The sequence below is a fragment of the Rattus norvegicus genome, chromosome 17, assembly GCF_036323735.1.
Source record: "Rattus norvegicus strain BN/NHsdMcwi chromosome 17, GRCr8, whole genome shotgun sequence".
Classification (NCBI taxonomy): Eukaryota; Metazoa; Chordata; class Mammalia; order Rodentia; family Muridae; genus Rattus; species Rattus norvegicus.
Window position 1 is genome coordinate 83,324,903 of NC_086035.1, and position 23,456 is coordinate 83,348,358.

Sequence of the window (23,456 nt, forward strand, 5' to 3'; positions counted from 1 at the left end):
TTTGCAGCAGAGAAGAAGAAAGGAGGCTATACACTGTTCCTGAATAGGCAAACTGCGTTTGTGTGCCACATTAATTTTACTTATTTTAGAAGTAAATAAGTAGGAATCTATTTTCGCTTTAGAGCTGACATTGTGCTGAAAGAACAGAAAATGAGTTGTGTGGAGAATATCAAATTTGAAATGACATAGAAATGAGAATTGATCATCTACACCTCTCACACAGAAGATACAACATTTAATGAATAAGAGAAAATGGATGAGATTAGCCCAGGAACAATACATGTTCCTGAGGTGGACAGCCCGACAAATGATTCACTCATTGAACTATGAAACAGAGAATAACTGCTGGTTGATTAAGCATGGAACAGGAAAATAGGTTTAATTATTCACGCAAGTATATACATCAATTAGCATATGTGAATATGTATTCGTGCACATGCATATGAACATGTGTGGGTTCATGTGTATATAGGAAGGAGACAAATTAGATAGGATTGCAGGCATAGAAGAGAAAACAGCAGTAAACAGATAATTCCCAGTGTCATAGAAGTGAAGAGAAAGTTGAGCAGCATATAAAAGCTTATCAGAAAATAACACTGCAGTGGTTTTAATGAAAACATCCCCCATAGACTCATAGGGAGTGGCATTATTATGAAGTGTGGGCTTTTGGATGTAAGTATGTCCTTTTCAAGGAAGTATGTCACTGGGGGTGGGCTTTAAGGTTTCAGAGCTCAGGTCAGGCCCAGTGTCACTCTCTTTTCCTGGTGCCTACTACCTAAATGGAGAACTTCCAGCTACTTCTTTAGCACCATCTCTGCATGCATGCCACCATGCTTCCCACCATGACAATAATAGACTAAAACTCTGAACTGTAAGCCAGCCCCAATGAAATGTTTTCCTCAATAAGAATTGCTGTGGTCATGGTGTCTCTTCATAGCAACAGAAACTCTAATACAGACACTCTATAAAAGTCTAAGGATAATCAATATTTAAAAGAGAAACCGAGAAGAGACATAGAGAATATATCATCAGTATTCATTCATCATATGTGAAATTTATAGGAAATTTATTTTCTGAAGAAAGTATGTATCCCAGAAAGTTTAAATGCTCTATATTATATAAAGTGTTCACTGATAAGGCACACACGAGAATCCCTCAAGAGCCTTGAATATTCACACATTCAAGGATGTACACAGGCTTTTTTCTAGAATACAGGGGTAGTTTTCTCACAGCACTAGAGCATTCTCTATCCTTAAATATTGGTCTCCCCACTTTACATTTTCTAGTTACTTCTTACAGGGTTGGGGGTTATCTTTGTATTTTGCAGTTACATTGCAGAAGTTAAAAAATAATGAAGTAGTTGAAAACAACTCCAAGAGCCAGGTATGGCACATTTAGGACATGGAGACGGACGGCGAATTCAAATCCAAACTTGGTTACATATTGAGATCAAGGCCATCCTGGTTAAATGAGAATATTTCCTCTGGTCCCTTCCATTTAAAAATAAAAGTTAAGTGCCCCAAGATATAGTGTGTAAAGAGTATTTTAATCAGAAATATATTTGTGATCCCTCCGGTATTCTTTATTTTAAAAAATGTTAGTTTATTTTTTCAAGGCAGAGATTTTCCATGTAGCCCTGACTATCCCAGAACTGTCTCTGTAGAACAAGCTGGGGCTTCCGTCTCAGAGAAATCCACCTGCTTGTGCATTCTAAGTGCTAGAATTAAAGGCATGTGCTACTCCCACCCAAAAATTCTTTATTTAATGTCTCTGTGCATCAGCTACTTCTGTTAATTCTAAGAACTCATCCCATGGTACATGCTTTATTTGTAAAAGCTAATTAAGGTGTATGGACAAGTGAGTTGTTGCATGGCAGAAAAAACAGTAATATGCTCACCACCAGGCTATGCAAATTCATGTTCCTGACCCCAAACTTTACTGTATCTTCCCCTATACTCCTACTATACTCTCAGAGCTTGGGGGTCTGAGGCAGGAGGACTGGGAATGCAAGGCCAGTCTAGGCTACATAGGGAGAATATATTTTGAAACAAAACAAACAAACAAAAAAAGAAACACACAGATTGGTGATAGAAATGTGCTTAGTATGCTCAGGTTTCTCAGTTGCTTGCACCCTGTGGGTGGGGAAAGCATTTTATTTGGTAATTCTAACAATCTGGTCTGATAGTAATGCCTTAAATTACATATGAGAGGTTACATAGGAATGAAGACAGAAAGTCCATATATTAGTTACAACTTTATTTTATCCCCCCTCTAATTTGTGTATTTGCTCTTTGTTTTTGACTTTTCTTTCAGTAGATAACAAGGTCATAAAACTATACACAGGGTTATAAACAGCCATGTTCAGCTAGCTTCAGATGTGGTGCAATTACTCAAGTTAAATATTTTCCAAAGTCCTTCCTCTCAAAGATTAAGTTATTGCCTGGAGAGTCATCTGTTAAGAATTGAATCACCGGAACTGGAGTGCACACTCACAGGAGACAAATCTGGAAAACAAAGAGAGAGGGGAACGGCTTCCAGTGATGAGCGCTCATCTTATAAGTGACTGACCTTGCATCCCAATGCCAAGGGATATTCCTCCCCGAGGCTGCTGTGTCCATGTCGGCCTTCCCAATGCTTGGACCTTTGTGTTTCCTTTGGACTGTCTGCCTTTCTATTTCTCCACTGGGTCAGCAAGGAGTCCAAGCCTTTCAATGCAGTAATGGAGTCTCTTTGCCTTCTGACCATGTGTGTGACTTTATAGACCATTGTGGGGACAACAGCGATGAGCAGCGATGTAAGTGTCATTTGTCTTCCCCAATCTTGCGTCCCTGTCTACCTTCATACAGGAGCTTGTGAGGAGCCATGGGGTTCCAGGTAGAGCCATAGCCTGTGAATGGTTTTATTTCAGAGACTCTGAGGGTGATGGTATATTGTTTAATAAATATGATCTGTGTGTAAAATTGTTATGACATTGATTTCAACTGATTGTAAGGGAATGATAAATGGAAATTTAGCTTGAAAGTTTAACTAGTGAAGCAAAATCTCCATGACAGCCATTAATTCAGTTGCAAAATGCTATGATAGAAATTATGAGCTAAAGGACAGATTTAATATGGAAAATAATTTTACTTTGGATTGGGTATTTTCTTTTCACATATGGGAGACTATTGCCAAACGGCTTAATATGCACAGCACAATGTCAGCTTGTGAGTTTTACTTGAGAACAGTGGAGAGTATGGGGAACATTCAAGACAAGGCTGAACTCTATGATAAGTATATGAAGTTGAACCTTCATTTTAATATAAAAGTTGGTAAGATGAGAGAAATCTCTGAATAGGGGGGCACAGATGTGCACATACTCCATTGCTTACCAGAATAGTGTTAATAACAGGAAGTAACTTACCAAAGGAGGGTTCAGAAGGTGGCTTGTACGTATGTGACGTTCCGATTACATTATAAAATCTTGATGGGAAACCATACAATGCCCATGGTGACTGGTATAATCCTTCTATACAATTTTTGCAAATGACAGTTTTACAATATTGTTATTTTGTACAAAAACAAAAATAGTTTTGTTGTTGGTTCATACAGCCATTGATTTTGTTATCAGAACCACTTATTTTCATTATTGTGCATTACCTTGCTCAGATTGTGTTTTGTAATTTATTCAGATAAAAGAGGCGTCAGTGTTAGGAGAATTTATCACTTTCTTTCTTGAAAATACAGAGCTATATTTCATCTTGTTATCGCCTTTCTTTACCATAGTCATTTTTTCTCCTGCAGAAAAAAATGGGTTAATGATTTTCCTCCTGTTTGGGTTTTTCATGTGGTTCATATCTAGTAGCTGTTAAATACAGAGAACAACCAAGACCACGATCCATTTGTATCTGTCCACTTTTCCCCGTTAGGCTAAATATGGATATGTTGCCCTGTGTTAGGTCTGTCTGTGAGGTCATTCATGTCCTCTGTGGGCAGCAGAGAGGAACCAGTGCTGGTTCAACAGAAAATGCAATGTCCTTTCCATGATTAATCTCTGTAAAACTTCCTCTGGCGCTCTAGTGCAATGTCATGTATGGTCTTGCTTCAGGGAAAGGTTAACGCAGAGAGAAAGCTGCTGAGTGGAAAAGGTCTCTGCTGTATGAAAAATTTTAATAAGCCAGTCTCTGAGGCAGGCAGAGGCATGGGTCTGTCCAATAAACACATTTCATTGTAAATGTTACATTGAGAAGTCACCTTTTGGCTTTTTCCCTTTTCATCATCCTTTTCTGATAACTTTCTGCTTTGATATTTTTATTTAAAATGTGGACAAGAACCTAGAGATAAAACTGAGAGATACTTTAAAGTGTTAGAGTTAGAGGTTTTTTTTTGTGTTTTTTTTTTTTTTTGCACACAACACTAGGGTTAGAGAATTGTGAAGCAATGATAGACAAGCAATTTCACTCACAAAACTGTGATGCTAATCTTAGTTTGGCTTAAAAAGAATTTAACCTTACAGTGATGGTAGAGTAGCTAGGTTGAAATAAAAATCAGTCTGTGCCCCGTTTAACATCCAAATCATGTGACCTTTCAAGAAATAGATCAGCTTGTAAGTCTTCGAGACTTTCTTAATAAAATTGGCAGAACTGAAGTTGAATTTAGATGTCAAAGATGCTATTTCTATGTTTTAAAATGTCTGTGTTCTCATCTTACATTGTAGTCTCCTTTTGTAATATTTTTTTCAGAATTACACATACAAGAGTATGGCATTTTCATTATTTCTACTGGAAAATAAGTTTCCCTGCCTCCAACTCCCGATGTTAGCCCTTTGTTTTTTTCCCTTCCTGTGATTATTATTGTTTCTCTCTCTCTCTCTCTCTCTCTCTCTCTCTCTCTCTCTCTCTCTCTCTCTCTCTCTCACACACACACACACACACACACACACACACACACACACATATTCACACTCCCTATTGAGTTCAGTGTTACCCTTACTTAGGGTTTAGAAACCTGTCAGGGAGCCAGTTCCTGGAGGAAACTGACTCTCTCCCTGTGTAGTGAGCTGTATCTCAGTCACAAGGGCTGGGAGCTTATGAATTTTCCACTGTACATGCTAACATGTGTGGTCTTGTTGGGTTTAGTGGAAACAGTTACATTGTTGAGTCTTTATGGTTACAGTATCCATGTGCATTGATAGTAATTTTTACACACACACACCCGCATGCATGCACACACACACACACACACATACACACACACGCACACACACATGCACATGCATACATACACACACAGTAGAGTATGGTTATATCAGTAAATTGGCATATCTAATTACCTCTCTTACTTTTATGATAAGACACTTGATTTTCCCTTTTGTTATTTTGAAAGATGCATTATTGATTAAGGTCATCTTCCTATGCAAAGAATCTAACAATTACTCCTTTTCTCTGTGTGAAACATTGCACCCTTTGTGAGTGCACACATTCGAGTAATGTCGTTCTACTCTCAGAATTCAAAACTTTGGAATCCACCTATAAATAACTTCATGTGATAGTTATATTTTCATGCCTGGCTTAATTCAATTCACACAATGTTCTCCAGATTCAAGAATATTGTTGCAAATGACATAATTTCCCATTTTCTAAAGTCTGAGTAGAATTTTATGGTGTACATATTGCATTTTCTTCATCCATTCAGGATTGGGTGTATATCTTGGCTAATGTGTAGTAATGCTAAGATGGTGATTTCTGTTTCACACATCAATTAATATTATTTATATATTTATGTAAGAATGATAGTTCCAATCTATGTGGTAGTTGTATTTTTGGATTTTGTAGCGATTTTAATAATGATTGTACTAATTTATGTTTTCATCAGTAATGCACAAAACTTCCCTTTTTTTCTGTTGACCCCAACACTTTTACCTGTCTGTTTTCTTTTCTGTGGTAAATGGGGATTAAAGCTCGGGACATGATAGGAAAGTAGTCTTTTAAAAATAATTGTATTTAGTCTTATCTCAAATATTACATGCTGGTAACAGTCTCCTCTCGTCAATCCCCAATTAATTCCTTCTCTGCTTCCCTTCAGAAAAAGGCAGACCTTCCAGGAATATCAACCAAGCATGACATATCAAGTTGCAATAAAACTGGGTACCTCCCCTCATAGTAAGGTTGGAAGAGTCAAACCTGTAGAGGGAAAGGTCTCAAAAACAGGCAGAAGTTTCAGAGGCAGCTCCTGCTCCCACTCTTGGGAGCTCCTCCATAAGACTAAGCTACACGAACATATGTGGATGGCCTATATCAAACCCACTCAGGCTCCCTGTCAGTTCAGTCTCTGTAAGCCTCTGTGAACTTGGGATAGTTGAGTTCAGCACTCTGCCTCCTTCAATCCTTTTGTGTAGGATCCTCTGAGCTTGGTTTAGCTTTTGGGTGTGGATGTCTGCATCTGTTTCCATGAGTTGCTGCTGGAAACCTCTCTGTTCCTTTTTAAATCATTTATTTCAAGAAAGGATATCCCTCAGTTGTTCAGGTTTGTCTTGAACTTGTGATCCATCAACCACTGCCTTATCCTTACAAGCTAGAATTACAGACCTATGGTACCAGGCTAGCCCCTTTTTTCTGTCCATAGCAACCAGTTCCAACAGGTATGAAATAGTATCCCCCTGTAGTCCAGTTTTGCATGCATTCATGTATGTGTAGGACTTCTCTGAGACATATCTGTTTAGGTTCTTTGCCTATTTTCAAATAGCTTTGTGACCACAAAATGCTATTGAGTTCCTTATGTTTTTGGTTATCCATTTTTACATGTGACGTAACAGGTATTTTTTTCTTTCCTCTGTGGAGATGATTTCTGCACTTTGTTAATTGCTTCATTTGCTGTGTATAAACGTTTTAGTTTGACACAATCCTGTCTGTACGTTTTTGCTCTTGTTGCTCACACCATGGGGCCCTACCTCCAGAAATCATTTCAATCCATCCTTTTAGTTTCTTCCATGTGCTAATTTGGCTTTATTTTGTTGTTCTTTATTTTTAACTCTTTGGAGGAGATTATTTACTTGAAATCAGTTTTGTGTTTGCACATGTGCATGTGTACACGTGTGTTCATGTGCATGCATGTCTGTGTGAGAGTGCTTATGATGTGTATATACATGGTTGTGGAGGTCAAATCTTGATGCCAGCAGTCTTCTGTAGTTTTTTTACATTCTATTTTTTTTTACTCAATCACTTTAAATCCTACTCAGTGACCCCTTCTCAGTCACCTCCCCTTCCAAAATCCTTCCCTGTCCTCACTCCTCACCTCCTCTGAGCAGGAGGGGGCTTCTGGGTACCTTCCCACTATGGCACATGATTACATTTTTCTTTAAGAGTTCCCAAGCTCCTTCCACTGTTTGGGTGTGGGTATCTATTGGTTCTTTGAGGAAATCAACAAGGTAGACAAATCCTTAGTTAAACTTTCCAGAAGACAGAGAGACAAGGATACAAATAAACAAAATCAGAAATGAAAATGGATCCATAACAACAGTCACCGAGGAAATCCAAGGAATCATTAAGTTTACTTCAAAAGCCTGCACTCCAAAAAATTGGAAAAATTTAATGAAATGGATAATTTTCTAGATAGATTCCACTTACCAAAGTTAAATCAAGATCAAGTAAACATTTAAACAGATCTATAACCCCTAATGAAATAGAAGCAGTCGTCAAAAGTCTTCCAACCAAAACTAGCCCAGGCCCAGATGGTTTTAGTGTAGAATTCTACCACACTTTCAAAGAAGAGCTAATACCAATATTCCTCTAACTATACCACAAAATAGAAGCAGAAAGAACACTACCTAATTCATTCTATGATGGTCACACTAATATCTAAACCATACAAAGACTCAACAAAAAAGAGAACTTAAGACCAATTGAAGAAAAAATACTCAATAAAATACGTGCAAACCAAATCCAGGAACACATCAAAACATCATCCATCATGTTCAAGTAGGCTTCATCCCAGGAGTGCAGGGATGGTGCAATATACAAAATCCATCAACTTATTCTACCATATAAACAAACTGAAAGAAAACAACCACATGATCATCCAATTAGATGCTGAAAACACATTTAACAAAATCCAATACCCCTTTAATTAAAAGTACTAGAGAGATCAGAGATACGGGGTGCATACCCGAACATAAACAAAGCAATATACAGCAAGGCAAAATAGCCAACATCAAGCTAAGTGGAGAGAAATTTAAAGCGATCCAACTAAAATCAGAGACAAGGCAAGGATGCCCACTCTTTCTGTATCCATTCTGTATAGCACTTGAAGTTCTAGCTAGAGCAATAAGACAAACACAGCAGGTCAAGGGGATACAACTCAGAAAAGAAGCTAAAGTATCAATGTTTATGGTTCATACCTCCTAGTTTTTGATGCTGAATCTGGAATTCACTACTTGGCTAGATTACCCAGTGAATCCCAGGGATCCTCCAGTGTCTTCTAATGCTGGGACTACAGCACACACTGCTATGCCTGGCTTTTTATTTTGTTTCTGGGATCTGATACAGATCTCAATATTTGCACAGTAAACACGTTATTCATCAAGTGGCTGCCTCAACTGCAAAGCTTGAATATTTATAGTCACTCTCAATTTTTAGATCTTTGTGAAATTCCTGAAATCTCTCTTATTTCTAGATTCAGGCTACTATGACAGGATACTTGAACTGATTTTCATAAATTTAAGCTTAATAATGTTTATAACAAAATGGATGACCCATCCAAAAGCTTCTTTTGCATGGACTTGACAGGTTTCATAGTTCTGTGTCCTTACATTAATGCCTGAGCATGTAAGAAAAGTGCCAGCCTTGCAGACCAGCCCTTGGCAGGTAGAGATAGATTTTTACCTTTGAATGTGGCCTAGAATTCTGCTACTAAGTATCTTGACTTTGGCTACTGCTTGTACACTGCTTGTACACAGGAACTGACCCAGTCAGATGCCCCTGGCTAGATTTTGTCTCATGCAGGAATACCAACTGGAGTTCTGTTATAGCCTTTGGCAGATTAGATTTTAAGTTATTTTCCCAGGTTGATCAACAATAAACATTCTTTGTAATCTGTAGTTTGCAAAGAAAGGTCTGTGGACAATGACTGTGAACAAAGACTGTAGATCACTGGTTTGCCATTTGGGTCAGATAAACACACAAACATTTGCTCCACATTTATTTATTTATATTCTATTTTTGAGAAAATAGTCACATTATTATCCCTTCCATTTCCTCTTTCCAAACCATTCTGTATAACCCCTTTGTTTCCTCCAAATTTAAATTGCCTTTTAAATTAATTGATGCTGCAGGCATATGTGTATACTTACGTACATATGTATTCCTTTATATAATCAATACATCCACATTTAGTTGTAGATGTGTCCTTGGCTTTAGGCCTGTGGAAGTATTAGTTAGGACACCAAGGTTTGTTTTCTTTCTTTCTTTCTTTCTTTCTTTCTTTCTTTCTTTCTTTCTTTCTTTCTTTCTTTCTCTCTCTCTCTCTTTCTTTCTTTCTTTCTTTCTTATTTTCTTTCTTTCTTCTTTCTTTCTTTCTTTCTTTCTTTCATTCTTTCTTTCTTAGTGCTCAATGATTTATTTATTTTTCACACTCCATATTTTATTCCCCTCATGGTCCACTCTCCAACTGTTCCATATCCCCTACCTCCTCCACACACCCCTGTCCCCATGAGGAAATCTCCACTCCACCTCCCACCAGACCTCTAAACTCCCTGGGGCCTCCAGTCTCTTGAGGGTTAGGTGCATGATCTCTGACTGAACACTCACCCTGGAGTCCTTTGCTGTCTATGTGTTGGGGGCCTCATGTCAGCTGGTGTGTGCTGCCTGGTTGGTGGTCCAGTGTCTGAGAGATCTCGGGGTTCCAGGTTAAACTGAGACTGCTGGTCTTCCGACAGTGTCGCCCTCCTCCTCAGCTTCTTCCAGCTTTAACCTAATTCAGCCACAGGGGTCAGCAGCTTCTGATCCTTGGATGGGTGTAAACATCTGTATCTGATTCTTTCAGCTGCTTGTTGGGTCTTTTGGGGGCAGTCATGATAGGTCCCTTTTTGTGAATGCTCCATAGCCTGAGCAATAATGCCAGGCCTTCGGGCTTCCCTTTGAGCTAAATTCCACTTTGGATCTGTTGCTGGACCTTCTTTTCCTCAGGCTCTTTATTTCCATCCCTGCAGTTCTTTCAGACGGGAACAATTACGGGTCAGAGTTTTGACTGTGAGATGGCAATCTCATCCCTCACTTGATGCCTTGTCTTTCTGCTGGAGGTGGGCTCTACAATTCCCTCTCCCCACTATAGGGCTCTTCATCTAGGGTCCCTCCCTTTGAGTCCCAAGAGTCTCCTATCTCCCAGGTCTCTGCTACATTCTGGAGGGTCCTCCCACCCTCCTACCACCTGAGGTTGCCTGTTTCCATTCTTTCTACTGGCCCTCAGGGCTTCAGTCTTTTCCCCCCACCCAATACCAGATTATGTTCCCCTCCTCCCTACCCTTGTCCTCTTTCCTGCCCACGTCCCTTCTTCTCTCCCCCCATTGTGGTTGCTTTCTTTTCCCTCCCAAGTGGGACTGAGGCATTGGGCACTACAGCTTGTTGACCTTTTTGAATTCCGTGGATTGTATGCTAGGTATTCTATACATTTTTTCTATACATTTTCAATAATGTCCATTATTAGTGAGTACATACCATGCATGTCCTTATGCGTCTGAGTTACCTCACTCAGGATGATACTTTCTAGTTCCGTCCATTTACCTGCAAAACTCAGGATGTCCTCATTCTTAATAGCTGAGTAGTAATCCTTCACGTAAATGAACCTCATTTTTTGCATTCATTCTCTTGTCGTGGGACACCTGGGTTGTTTATAGCTTCTGGCTATCACAAATAAGGCCACTATGAACATGGTGGAAAATGTGCCACTATGGCATGGTGGGGCATCTTTTAGGTATAGTCCCAAGAGTGATATTGCTGGGTCTTCAGGTAGATCTATTTCCGATTTTCTGAGGAACCTCCAAATTGGTTTCCAGAGTAGTTGTACCAGTCTAGTTTTCTGCAATCATGTTGCTGACTGGAGGTTGGCATGAGAAAGATGGAGAGTCTCAGATATTTGCTCACACGCTGGGCTTTTGATCTTGGGCGACCTTAAGGAGAGGATGGAGCTGGACGAGGAATATGCCTGGGGACTCAAGTCTTGCAGACATACAGACTTGCTAACCACAGACTAATGCAGTGGTGAGACGGTGCAGCTTGGTACCTATGCAGGTTGGAAGGGGGATCAACATCTATATTTTCATATTGGTTACTGTGGTTCCCCTTACTGTTTATAATGTTAATAACTAATTGATACTTGGTGATCTAGTTACAAAGATGCTCCATTGCCTTCCATGTAGCAAGACAGAAATTATTCTTCTATAAAGAGCCCCAAAAGGCTGGAAAATATGTTTTCCAGTCTCTTTCCCCCGTGGGCCTGAGGGAATCTTCTGTTTCAGGTGCTAGACTGTTTGAGGTAAAGGGCACATAGGGTGAAACCATTTCTCTTACTTTTTTTTCTTTTCTTTTTTTCGGAGCTGGGGACCGAACCCAGGGCCTTGCGCTTGCTAGGCAAGTGCTCTACCACTGAGCTAAATCCCCAACCCCCCATTTCTCTTACTTTTAAATGTTAGATTTCTCTGTTGGGAATCGGAAGAAGGTATCTCACTACCATATTCTGCCATAATCATATATGAATTCTTTGTGGATAGTTACTGGAGGGATGCAGTGAGGAACCTTCCTTACAGTACCTCACACCTTCCTGACATCATTTCAGAACATTCTTTTGTCTTCTATATTAATTGTTTTATTCCTTTTAATAGCAGGGCCATTTAAACACACACAAAGATGTCATGGTTTTTTTTAATAGCAATTGTTCAAAGTTACTTCCTATACAAAGGCTTCACTTTGCTAACTTTTATTCAGCAATAAATTCCATAGAATTATTTTATTGTTGTAACTTACATCTAAATCAACCAAAGAGCATAGGGTAGGCTGTTAATGAGGAGTGGATATATGGCTATTACAATGTGTCCCTCTCACTGGCAAAATTGTTAGTTAACACAAAGTTCTTGAAAAATCTTAAATAAGATCGTCGTACATCTGTAGGTGATATTAACATTTACTGTATACACAGTCATCTTTAGTTACATTTTCATGATTCAAAAGAGAAACATATCCATTTAATCAGATATTTTATTTTGTTCCTACTCTATTTTATGCTAAGAATATTTCTATTCATGCAAGCATTTTTGGAGTAGGAATTTACTTTCATATCTATGATTTGACATGAAGGATCATGATATTTTAAGATTATAACTACTTTCTTTTGCATTTTTCCATTGCAAAGCAAGTTTTTCAAAACATAATTACTGTGCAAAATTAAAAAATATATGCAAAAGTTGAGATTATCTTAGTGTAATTTTAAATCTAAGACATTTATCTAAATAAGGTTAAGTGCAAACACTGTTCCTTCAGTAGGATAAGAGGCAACTATTTTTAAGACTAATTGATTCTTTGAAATACTGCAGTACTGTGATATGTAAGATGCCATGTCTGGAATTTCCTTTGCTATTGCTTCAAATGCAAAGTGTTTCATGAGACAACTAACAAATATTTTAAAATCTAACTGACCCTGGTGACATGCCTCAGTTTGTCATTATGCTACAAATCATATACAGACTGCATGGTTTAGATAATAGACATCTAGTTCTCATAGACCTGGAGTCCGGGGAGCCATTTAGAGGAATTAGGCTCACTGTCCAGTGAAGATCCTCTTCCTGGTTTGTTTCTGCATAAAGTCTTCTTGTTAGAGCACTAATTGTATAACAAGGATCCACCTATTAATTATGTCCCAATATCTACTTCCTCATACCAGGACATATGAGATTTATTTGAGATTCAGCACCTTAGTTTGAGGAGGAAGGCATCTTAAAGCACAACAACATTACACAATTAAACCATCTAAATTTAAGTGTTGAAATGCTTGTGTGAAGCAAATTAGAAAAATTATATAGTTTTCAGAGTATTTTGCATCGGATGCTTCAGTCACACAATCAGGTACATTCTCATGGACTCAATTTATATGTTAATTATGCTCTAGTACAAAACCCAGGAAAGTGAATTTTTGGAACCTGACAAAGTATCTTTCAAGGTGACCTAGAAAATGAATAGTACTAGAAATGTATAAAGATAAAGACTAATGGGAAATATTTATTTTTGTGGTTGATGGAAAATACTTTCTTGAATAGGCTCATAGCAATGCATTCTGTAAATTACTCCAAATATATAGAAGTTAGTAATTAGAAATATGATTGTTAGAAATAGGAAGATTGGGAGGTGAGATAGTTGATTGGGTGAATTACTGGCTGTTATTTCTGATGACCAGAGTTTAAGGAAAGAACCAGCTGTATATATTGTATACATTTTATGGCAAGCATGTACCCACACATATGCACACAGATTAAATAATTAATGTTTGCAGAATTTAAAGAACTAGAAAGCATATCTGTGATACATTTAATATACAATTGTGGTATCCTCGATCAACTGAGGAACTGTCATAGTTAATCATTTCAGCTGATATGTGCTCAGTACTTAGGGCCAAGCATCTCTTAGCACCTTCCTATCATATTTCATATACTATTTACAATGTATCCAAATAGTAGAAGGTGCTACATTTCCCATTTAACAGACTGATAAAAAAGGAAGTTCAAATAAATAAAAATAAAATGCAAAAAACACAGAGCTTTGCAGCAACAAATCTGGGACCCATGCCATACTCTGCTTCTGTAGCCTCTGACACTAAATACTACCCAACACTGACTACAGACTGTAGACAACAGATGTGTATGGGGTTATTTCATGAAATCGATTTATCTCTTCCATTCATGAAGAGATTCTTAAAGTTGAAACACTAAATGTTAAAAATGATGGTATATTCTTTATTGCTTTAAATAATTCGTTTCAATTTTTTGAGATTATACCTCATTTATTTAGTGTGTGTGTGTGTGTGTGTGTGTGTGTGTGTGTGTGTGTGTGTGTGTGTGTCTGGATGCATGTAGTCAGGCAATAATTGTGTATATGTGAAGAGCAAAGACCGTGTTTTGAGAATCAGTTCACTCCTTATAGGACATGGGTTTCAGAAATGGAAATGAGGTCATCAGGCATGGGCAGCAACATTAACCCACTCAGCCATCTTCTGAGTAATAAATCTTCATGGTGTGTTTGCTGAGGGTTAGCGCCAAAGAAAGGGAAGTCCTTTTATGTGGAAAGTAAGAATAATATGAAAATCATGGGAAATTAGAATATTTGACTCAAAGGTCAAAGGTATCAAAAATGTCATGAGTAAAATTATATGCACCATATCTGACAAATAATTCTGTTCCAGGTCTATAAATTAAAAACAAAAGTTTTCTATCATAGAATTCATTGAGTAAATATTATAAAAAGGCAGGTCATGAGGAAAGAGAAATGACAACTTGCAATGAAGCGATCAATCGCCAAGGAAGCATAAATAAGAAGTGAAAGCACAAAGCCATCAATAGCTTTTAAATAAAATAAATATACATAAATCACAGGGAATACATTGTTGGTAAAGTTGTAAGAAAACATATTATAAGTCCAGGAATAGTTTGAACTTTTGCTTCTTTGTTATTTTTGTGATATTAACAAGAAATTGAAAAAATACATTCTTTAAAATAGTGATTTTTTTTTAGTAATTTCTTCCAAGAAACAAAAGAGTTTATATTAACATTATTATCCTTCTCACATTATCAATTATGATAAAGTTGGGAAGAACTTATTGTTATATTAGGCTAAATTTTAAATATATCATAGCACATTGATGCTGTTATTGCATAGTCATTTGTTAATTATGCTATTTAAAATGAGAAAGAGCATCTCTTATATAACTACAAAACAATAATGATCAATGAGTGTACTTAAATTATAGACTACCACTGAATAGCTGTGAAAATTTTATACATATACATTAGACTTACATTTGATTGTTCTTTTTTTATACATTTATGTTTCCAAACACATTTTTCTTTTCTTAATATTTATTAACTTGAGTTTTTCTTATTTACATTTCGATTGTTATTCCCTTTCCCGGTTTCCGGGCCAACATCCTCCTAACCCCTTCCCCTCCCCTACTATATTGATGTTCCCCTCCCCACCGTCCCCCCATTACCGCCCTCCCCCCAACAATCACGTTCACTGGGTGTTCAGTCTTGGCAGGACCAACGGCTTCCCCTTCCACTGGTGCTCTTACTAGGCTATTCATTGCTACTTATGCAGTTGGAGCCCAGGGTCAGTCCATGTATAGTCTTTGGGTAGTGGCTTAGTCCCTGGAAGCTCTGGTTGCTTGGCATTGTTGTTCATATGGGGTCTCGAGCCCCTTCAAGCTCTTCCAGTCCTTTCTCTGATTCCTTCAACGGGGGTCCTGTTCTCAGTTCAGTGGTTTGCTGCTGGCATTCGCCTATGTATTTGCCGTATTCTGGCTGTGTCTCTTAGGAGAGATCTATATCCTGTTCCTGTCGGTCTGCACTTCTTTGCTTCATCCACTTATCTAATTGGGTGGCTGTATATGTATGGGCCACATGTGGGGCAGGCTCTGAATGGGTGTTCCTTCTGTCTCTGTTTTAAACTTTGCCTCCCTATTCCCTGCCAAGCGTATTCTTGTTCCTCTTTTAAAGAAGGAGTGAAGCATTCACATTTTGGTCATCCCTCTTGAGTTTCATGTGTTCTGTGCTTCTAGGGCAATTCAAGCCTTTGGGTTAATATCCACTTATCAATGAGTGCATACCATGTGTGTTTTTCTGTGATTGGGTTACCTCACTCAGGATGATATTTTCCAGTTTCCTCCATTTGCCTATGAATTTCATAAAGTCATTGTTTTTGATAACTGAGTAATACTCCATTGTGTAGATGTACCACATTTTCTATTCCTCTGTTGAAGGGCATCTGGGTTCTTTCCAGCTTCTGGCTATTATAAATAAGGCTGCTATGAACATAGTGGAGCATGTGTCCTTGTTATATGTTGGGGCATCTTTTGAGTATATGCCCAAGGGAGGTATAGCTGGGTCCTCAGGTAGTTCAATGTCCAATTTTCTGAGGAACCTCCAGACTGATTTCCAGAATGGTTGTACCAGTCTGCAATCCCACCAACAATGGAGGAGTGTTCCTCTTTCTCCACATCCTCGCCAGCATTTGCTGTCACCTGAGTTTTTGATCTTAGCCATTCTAACTGGTGTGAGGTGAAATCTCAGGGTTGTTTTGATTAGCATTTCCCTTATGACTAAAGATGTTGAACATTTCTTTAGGTGTTTCTCAGCCATTCAGCATTCCTCAGCTGTGAATTCTTTGTTTAGCTCTGAACTCCATTTTTTAATAGGGTTATTTGTCTCCCTGTGGTCTAACTTCTTGAGTTCTTTGTATATTTTGGATATAAGGCCTCTATCTGTTGTAGGATTGGTAAAGATCTTTTCCTAATCTGTTGGTTGTCCTTTTGTCCTAACCACAGTGTCCTTTGCCTTACAGAAGCTTTGCAGTTTTATGAGATCCCATTTGTCGATTTTTGATCTTAGAGCATAGGCCATTGGTGTTTTGTTCAGGAAATTTTCTCCAGTGCCCATCAAATACATTTTTCTAATTAAAGTAAAACAAACAATACTTATAGATTATTGAATAAGCAGAATTCTTCTTAACCATTGTATTTATTCTAGAAATGAGAACAAGGAAAGGTTAGCTACATCAACCCAATAATAGCATTCTTTTTCTCCCTGGTATGTTTTTAATTGTTTTACTCAAAAATATTGAAAAGAAGTTTTGTTTTTTCTTTTTGATGAAGATATTATATGGGCATCAACATACAGAAACTAAGAATTTAGTAGTAAATTAATGTGTTAGAGTTGTGTTAGAAAAGGAGTCCATGTGAAGAAGATCACATTGGTTTAACCGGTGTACACCCTACCCTTGTCCATTCCTTCCTACACTTAGGACCAGGCAACAACTCTCCTTCACCACCCCTTTCCTGTATGGTGAAAAGAAGTCTGCTGTTTTTATTTTATTTGTGACCAGAATGCCAGGATTCATTCATTCTCCCTCTCCCTTTCCCTCTCTGCCTACCTCCCTCACCCTCCCTCCCTGCCTCCTTCTCTTCTCTTCTCTTCTCTTCTCTTCTCTTCTCTTCTCTTCTCTTCTCTTCTCTTCTCTTCTCTTCTCTTCTCTTCTCTTCTCTTCTCTCTTCTCTTCTCTTCTCTTCTCTTCTCTTCTCTTCTCCTCTCCTCTCCTCTTCTTTCTCTTCTCTTCTCTTCTCTTCTCTTCTCTTCTCTTCTCTTCTCTTCTCTTCTCTTCTCTTCTCTTCTCCTCTCCTCTCCTTTCTCTTCTCTTCTCTTCTCTTCTCTTCTCTTCTCTTCTCTTCTCTTCTCTTCTCCTCTCCTCTCCTCTCCTCTTCTTTCCCTTCTCTTCTCTTCTTCTCTTTTTCTCTTCTCTTCTCTTCTCTTCTCTTCTCTTCTCTTCTCCTCTCCTCTCCTCTCCTCTTCTTTCTCTTCTCTTCTCTTCTCCTCTCCTCTCCTCTTCTTTCTCTTCTCTTCTCCTCTCCTCTTCTTTCTCTTCTCTTCTCTTCTCTCCTCTCCTCCTCTCCTCTCCTCTCCTCTCCTCTCCTCTTCTCTTACTTCTCTTCTCCTCTTCTCTTCTCTTCTCTTCTCTTCTCTTCTCTTCTCTTCTCTTCTCCTCTCCTCTCCTCTCCTCTCCTCTTCTTTCTCTTCTCTTCTCTTCTCTCTTCTCTGTCTCTGTCTCTGTCTCTGTATCTCTGTATGTGTATGCTACTGCCCAAGGCCATCATGGCTGTGTATCCTTCAGTACCCACGAGTTCTCTGTCTATGAGATTCCTGTCTCATGCATGGTTGCCAACGATACACTGCATCTTCCGGCAGTGACCAGTTCCCCTGTTCAGTGCTAGTGTTTCTTTTTAGTACAACAATGTATTTATGGTTCTTGAGCTCAGCTCCCCTTTGCTTTCTGTCAGTAAACTAGAAGTGCTTGGCTCATCATAAGGCCTAACATGGTTCCTTATGTGGTTCCTACAGTCTGTACCACCTAGGAATCTGTCCCATCTGCAGACACAAAACCCAGACACTAATGATGATGTCAAGAAGTGCTTGATCACAGGAACCAGGTATAGCTGTCCCCTGAGTGGCTCTGCCAAAGTCTGACCAATACAGATGTGAATGCTCGCAGCCAATCAATAGAGTAGTTAGGGGAATGACTGAAGGAACTGAAGAGGTTTGCAACCAACAGGAAGAACAACATCATCAACCAACCAGACTCCCAAAGCTCCCACGGACTAAGCCACCAACCAAAGAGTACACATGGAGGGAATTCATGGCTCCAGCTGCAGATATATCAGAGGATGGCCTTATCTAGCATCAATGGGAGGGGAGACCCTTGGTCCTATGGAGGCTGGAGGACCCAGCATAGGGGAATGCTAGGGTGGTGAGGTAGGAGAGGATGGGTGGGTGGGTGGAGAACATCCTCATAGAGGCAAGGGGATGAGAATGGGGTAGGGGCGTTGCAGGGGGAAACCAAGAAGGGAGATAACATTTGAAATGTAAATAAATAAAATGACCAATAAAAAAATCAAAGTAAAAACAAGGCCAAGTTTTTTTCCTCTTCCCAAATCTGAACTTCCAATTAACCTCCATTTTGTTCCCATCTCTCATGGCTTTGCTCCCAACTGAATTCTTTTCCAAATCTAATCATGTGACATTAAATCTACACATACATCCTCTATGCCTTCATTTGCTATTTATAGATGCAAATAATATTCATGTAATCATATTTGAACAATGCTTATTTCTTCTTACATTTCTACTATAATAGTTCTAACTTTCCTAGAACCAATGACCAGAGCAGGGCAATAGTAGGCGATAAATAAAATAAAAGGATCGTGGCTAAGTTTTCAAAATTTACTGCTAATACCATCTTCTCTGGATTTTCTCAGAAAGTCTTGTGAGAGTCAGGTGATGGGCTGCAAGAATGGATTCTACCTTCATTGTCTTTTAGAGGATCGTGAAGAACTTCAGCATATAAATGCAATTCCGATTGTGTGTGCAATAGGATGAAGAAACTTTCTGGAGAGAGGTCTTAGTAGACATAAATGATAGACTCTGGGGGTCTGGATGGTCATTTGGTGAGAAAGCACATTATTTTTTAAGTTTTTTATTTTTCATTTATGTGTATAAATGTTTTGCCAGTATGCGTGTGTCTATGGGCACCACGTGGATGCTTGGTGCCAGAGGAAACTTAAGGAGGACATCAGAGCCCCTGAAACTGGACTTACAGAAGGTTGTGATCCACCCATCCCCCACCTCCAAGGCACTGGCAACTGAACCTGAGTCCTCTGCAAGAGCAGCGAGTGCTATAACCGCTGAGCCACTTCACCAGCTCCAAGGCTCTCCGTCTCTGTCTCTGTCTCTGTCTCTCTGTCTCTGTCTCTGTCTCTGTCTCTCTCTCTCTCTCTCTCTCTCTTTGTATGTGTGTGTGTGTGTGTGTCTATGTGTCTGTGTGTGAACTAGTGACAGTGAAACTAAGCCAGTAATTACTCCAGTCATCACATGTATAGCCCTGGAGCACACTGGAATATGGAATACAGTGATTTGGCAGAACCACATCATGAAAATATTTATTTGGCTTCACTGAATGACATAAAAAAGAATCATTTCCTTAATTTTGAAAGTTGGAATTTAGGTCTATATTTGTAGGCAAGCCAAAAGCATCACTCTTAAGGTACAGAAAATATTCAACTGATCTTCATTGTTGGATCTCACAAGTTCAAATAACCAGAGACAATTGTAAGATTTTTTTTGATTGGTTTGTTTGGGTTTTCTTTGTTTTGTTTTGAGACAAAAGGTCTCAGTGTAACATCCCTAGCTGTCTTGGAATTCACTTTGTAAATCAGACTGGCCTCAAACTGACAGCCATCTGTCTACCTGTGCCTCCTGAGTGCTGGGATTAACGGTGTGTGCCAGCGCTGCACGGCAGTGTTGCAGTTTTTAGATTCATAGAGTTTCTCTAAAAATATCTAAAAGATTCATAGAAAACACTTAAAATTTACTTATTATTTGACTATATATTATTCAAACTTAAAAACATAATTTCATGCAACCAATTTTGCAATTCCATAAAAATAACAAAATTAAATATCTTTTGTATTTCTCACAGTGCACAGAATCACTAGTGCCAGTCAGACTTAATATATCTCACAGTCCTTTGGATTTTTGGAGTGATAATACTTCTAAATATATTATCACAGAGAATGATCTCATTAGTAACTTGGCTCCTATTATCAATGTGAAGGGAGTAGTATCTAAGTTCAGAAGACTGAATATATAGACAATTAATGACAGCCTGAAACCTAAACGAGAGTTCTGACTCATATTATGTTTTAAACAGGAGTATCTCTGTCTATTAGAATGCTATTTGAATTTCATATATCAGTAAACTTTAGAGGATATTATCAAACAGCAAATTTTCTAAACAAAATCACCCACTAGTTATAGCTGCTAGAATATGTGCATAAATTTTTCTTAACCTATGTTTTACATAAAATCCAAGTCAATTTTCTTTATATGTTACTTATTTTTCTCCCAAATAATTTCAGAGTTGTTATGTATAAATTGCATAAACTGTAGGATGTTTCTGTTATGGTAAATTTGAAGTGAAAATGACAAATGGCTGTGGATAGGTCCTAAAAATGAACAGACATCTAAGAATTATAAATGGATAGAACAATCACTTTGTCTTAGTTACTGTTTTATTGCTGTGTGGACACAGCATGACCCAGACAACTTGTGCAAGCAAGTATTTAATTGACAGTTTGCTTATAATTTCAGCGGGTGAGTCTATCATGACTATGGTAGGAACATAGTGGCAGGCAGGCTAGCATGGTGCTACAGTAGTAGCTGAGAGCTTACATCTCAGTGGTAAATTAGAGGCAGAGAGAGAGAGAGAGAGAGAGAGAGAGAGAGAGAGAGAGAGAGAGGGAGAGGGAGAGGGAAAGGGAGGGAAGGAGGGAAAGAAAGATGGAGGGAGGGAGGGAGAGAGAGAGAGAGAGAGAGACAGACAGACAGACAGACAGACAGACAGACACAGAGACAGAGACAGACAGACTAGTTCTGGCATGGTCCTTTAAAGCCTCACAGCCCACTTCAAGTGGCACATATTCTCCAAGGCCGCATCTCCTAATCCTTCTCAAAAATTTCCATACATTAAGGACCTAGTATTCAAACATATGAGCTTTTGCGGGCCCATTTCATCCAAACCATCACATTCTACTCTGCGGGCCCCATATACTTGTTGAACATGTATTAACCCAGTATCAAAAGTCCCCATTTTCTTCCAGTTTCAAGACTATTAAAAAGTCCAAACTCCAAGTCTTTGCTGAGGCTCAAGGCAATTTCTTAATTGTAACTCTATGTAAAATAAAAATGTATGTCACAGTGGCATAGAATGTGTATTACCATTTTGAATGGGAGAAAAGGAAGCACAGTCAGGAAACAGTTAAACCAATCCTGGTACAAAATCCATCAGAGCAAACTTAAAATATTTAGCTTTAAATATGATGTCAAAGAACTTAAGTGGACCTTTGGATCTCCCATTTTCTTCCCTGTTGACTAAGCTTTGTTGACCCTTTCCTCTCCTGGCTTAGTTCCACTGCCTGTTTGCAGTTCTCTTCAGCAGACATCCTATGCTTTGACGTCTCCAACATCTTGGGGTCTCTAACAAAATCCAGGTTTCTCCTTCACAAATTCATCCTATAATCTCTCTAGTTTTCTATGAATGCCTCCATGTCACTTTTCCTCAGTGGCTTTCCTTAACCATGGAGGAAGATTCAACAACCCTTCTACTCTTGTATCTTGCATAACCCTTACGTCAGAAGTATGTGTTCAGTGCCGCCAAGTTCTGCTTGTTTCAGCTGGAACCTGACTTCCTTATTGAATTGAGTTTACCCGACTTTCCTTTGTAGTTTATTTGTGGGCATTATCCTTTTTTAGGTTGAAGGATTAGCTAGGTGGGATCTTGCCTGCTGACAGCACACTGTTTATTGCAAGCCTTTCCTTAAACTAATTTTCTTGAGCATAGGATTTGGTTTTAATAACGAATAACCATGTGACAACATTGACATTAGGATATCTTGAAATTTCTCTGCCAATGACTTTAGTTCAAAACCCTTCACAGTGTTTTTGGAGAAGGGCAGAAAGCCGACATATTCTGTGCCAAAATATAAGAGTGGTCCCTACTGCAGTTGTTAACACTGCTCCCCTCTGAAACTTCTTGAGTTGTGCCCCCATAGTCCACATTAGACTTAGTGTTACTATTTTCTAGTCTTTTAGGACCTCCTGTTAAGCCAACTGATTTTGTAGAGCAAAACACAAAAGTATTACACACTCTATAAGACAGCATCTTCAGGCCTGTCACAACAATATTGGTACTACTGGCACCAGATTCTGTCTTAGTTACTATTTTATGTGAAAAGACATCAACCATATTTTCTGTGAAAAGATGCGATCCATAATTGGGGTAAAAGAAAACATTTGACTGGGGGCTTGCTTACAGTTTCATAGGATGATTCCATGAATATTAGTTGCGAGCATTGTGACAGGCATAAAAGCATGGTGCTGGAGCGGAAGCTAAGAGCTCACATCCCATGTGCAAATTGGAGGGGGAGAGGGAGGGGCAGAGACTGGGACTGGCATTGACATCTGAATCTTCCGTGGGTCACCTGCTCTCACAAAAGCACACCTAATCCTTCTCAAACTGTTCTGATCAATAGAATCAAGCATTTAAGCATGTGAACTATCAAGGCCTGTCTGATTCAAACAACATACTTTAATTAATAACAAATATATCAATATCTATTTAATTTGGGCCCTTTGTCATAACTAAATAAATATTTCAACTCAAACTTTTTTTTTATTTCTATGCTAGTTTTTCTCTTTCTTCCAAACTCTTTTTTTTCCTTGTAAGAGAGGTGAATTGAATCTTGCTTCCAAAAATCAAACTTAGAGTGCACTTAACTTGAAATGGATTATTTTCTTTTTGTAAATGTGTCTATGAGAGCCCATCTGTTATTTTGAAAACAATCTTCACAAAATTCTCCTTATGTCAAGTAGCACTCTCAAGTTCTTTCCCTTCTGGGGGACTGTTGAATGACTAGGTGTTGATCCACCAATTTGTGGATATAAATCCATCTCTTTAATATCTTTTGATAGCTAGAATTGTTTCATAGTTGTGAATTGCTTTGTTCATAATGGGCAGTAGAAATATGAAAGACATGGATGAATCATATGAACTGCGGATTAGCATTTCATATCTGAGTATGATTTGTCCAAAATTGGTTGTGCTTCTTTGAGAACACTGAAA

At 38.6% G+C, this 23,456-nt stretch overlaps 1 protein-coding gene across 1 annotated transcript in view; it reads left to right on the forward strand.

Annotated features, from left to right (window-relative positions):
* The first annotated feature begins 2,469 nt into the window (after positions 1-2,469).
* Malrd1 (MAM and LDL receptor class A domain containing 1) overlaps positions 2,470-23,456 on the forward strand; it is a 712,187-nt gene continuing 691,200 nt past the window's right edge. The window contains exon 1 of the mRNA NM_001287618.3: positions 2,470-2,794. Within this exon, the coding sequence (NP_001274547.3) occupies positions 2,617-2,794 (178 nt within the window). The 5' untranslated portion in view covers positions 2,470-2,616. The remainder of the gene's footprint in view (positions 2,795-23,456) is intronic.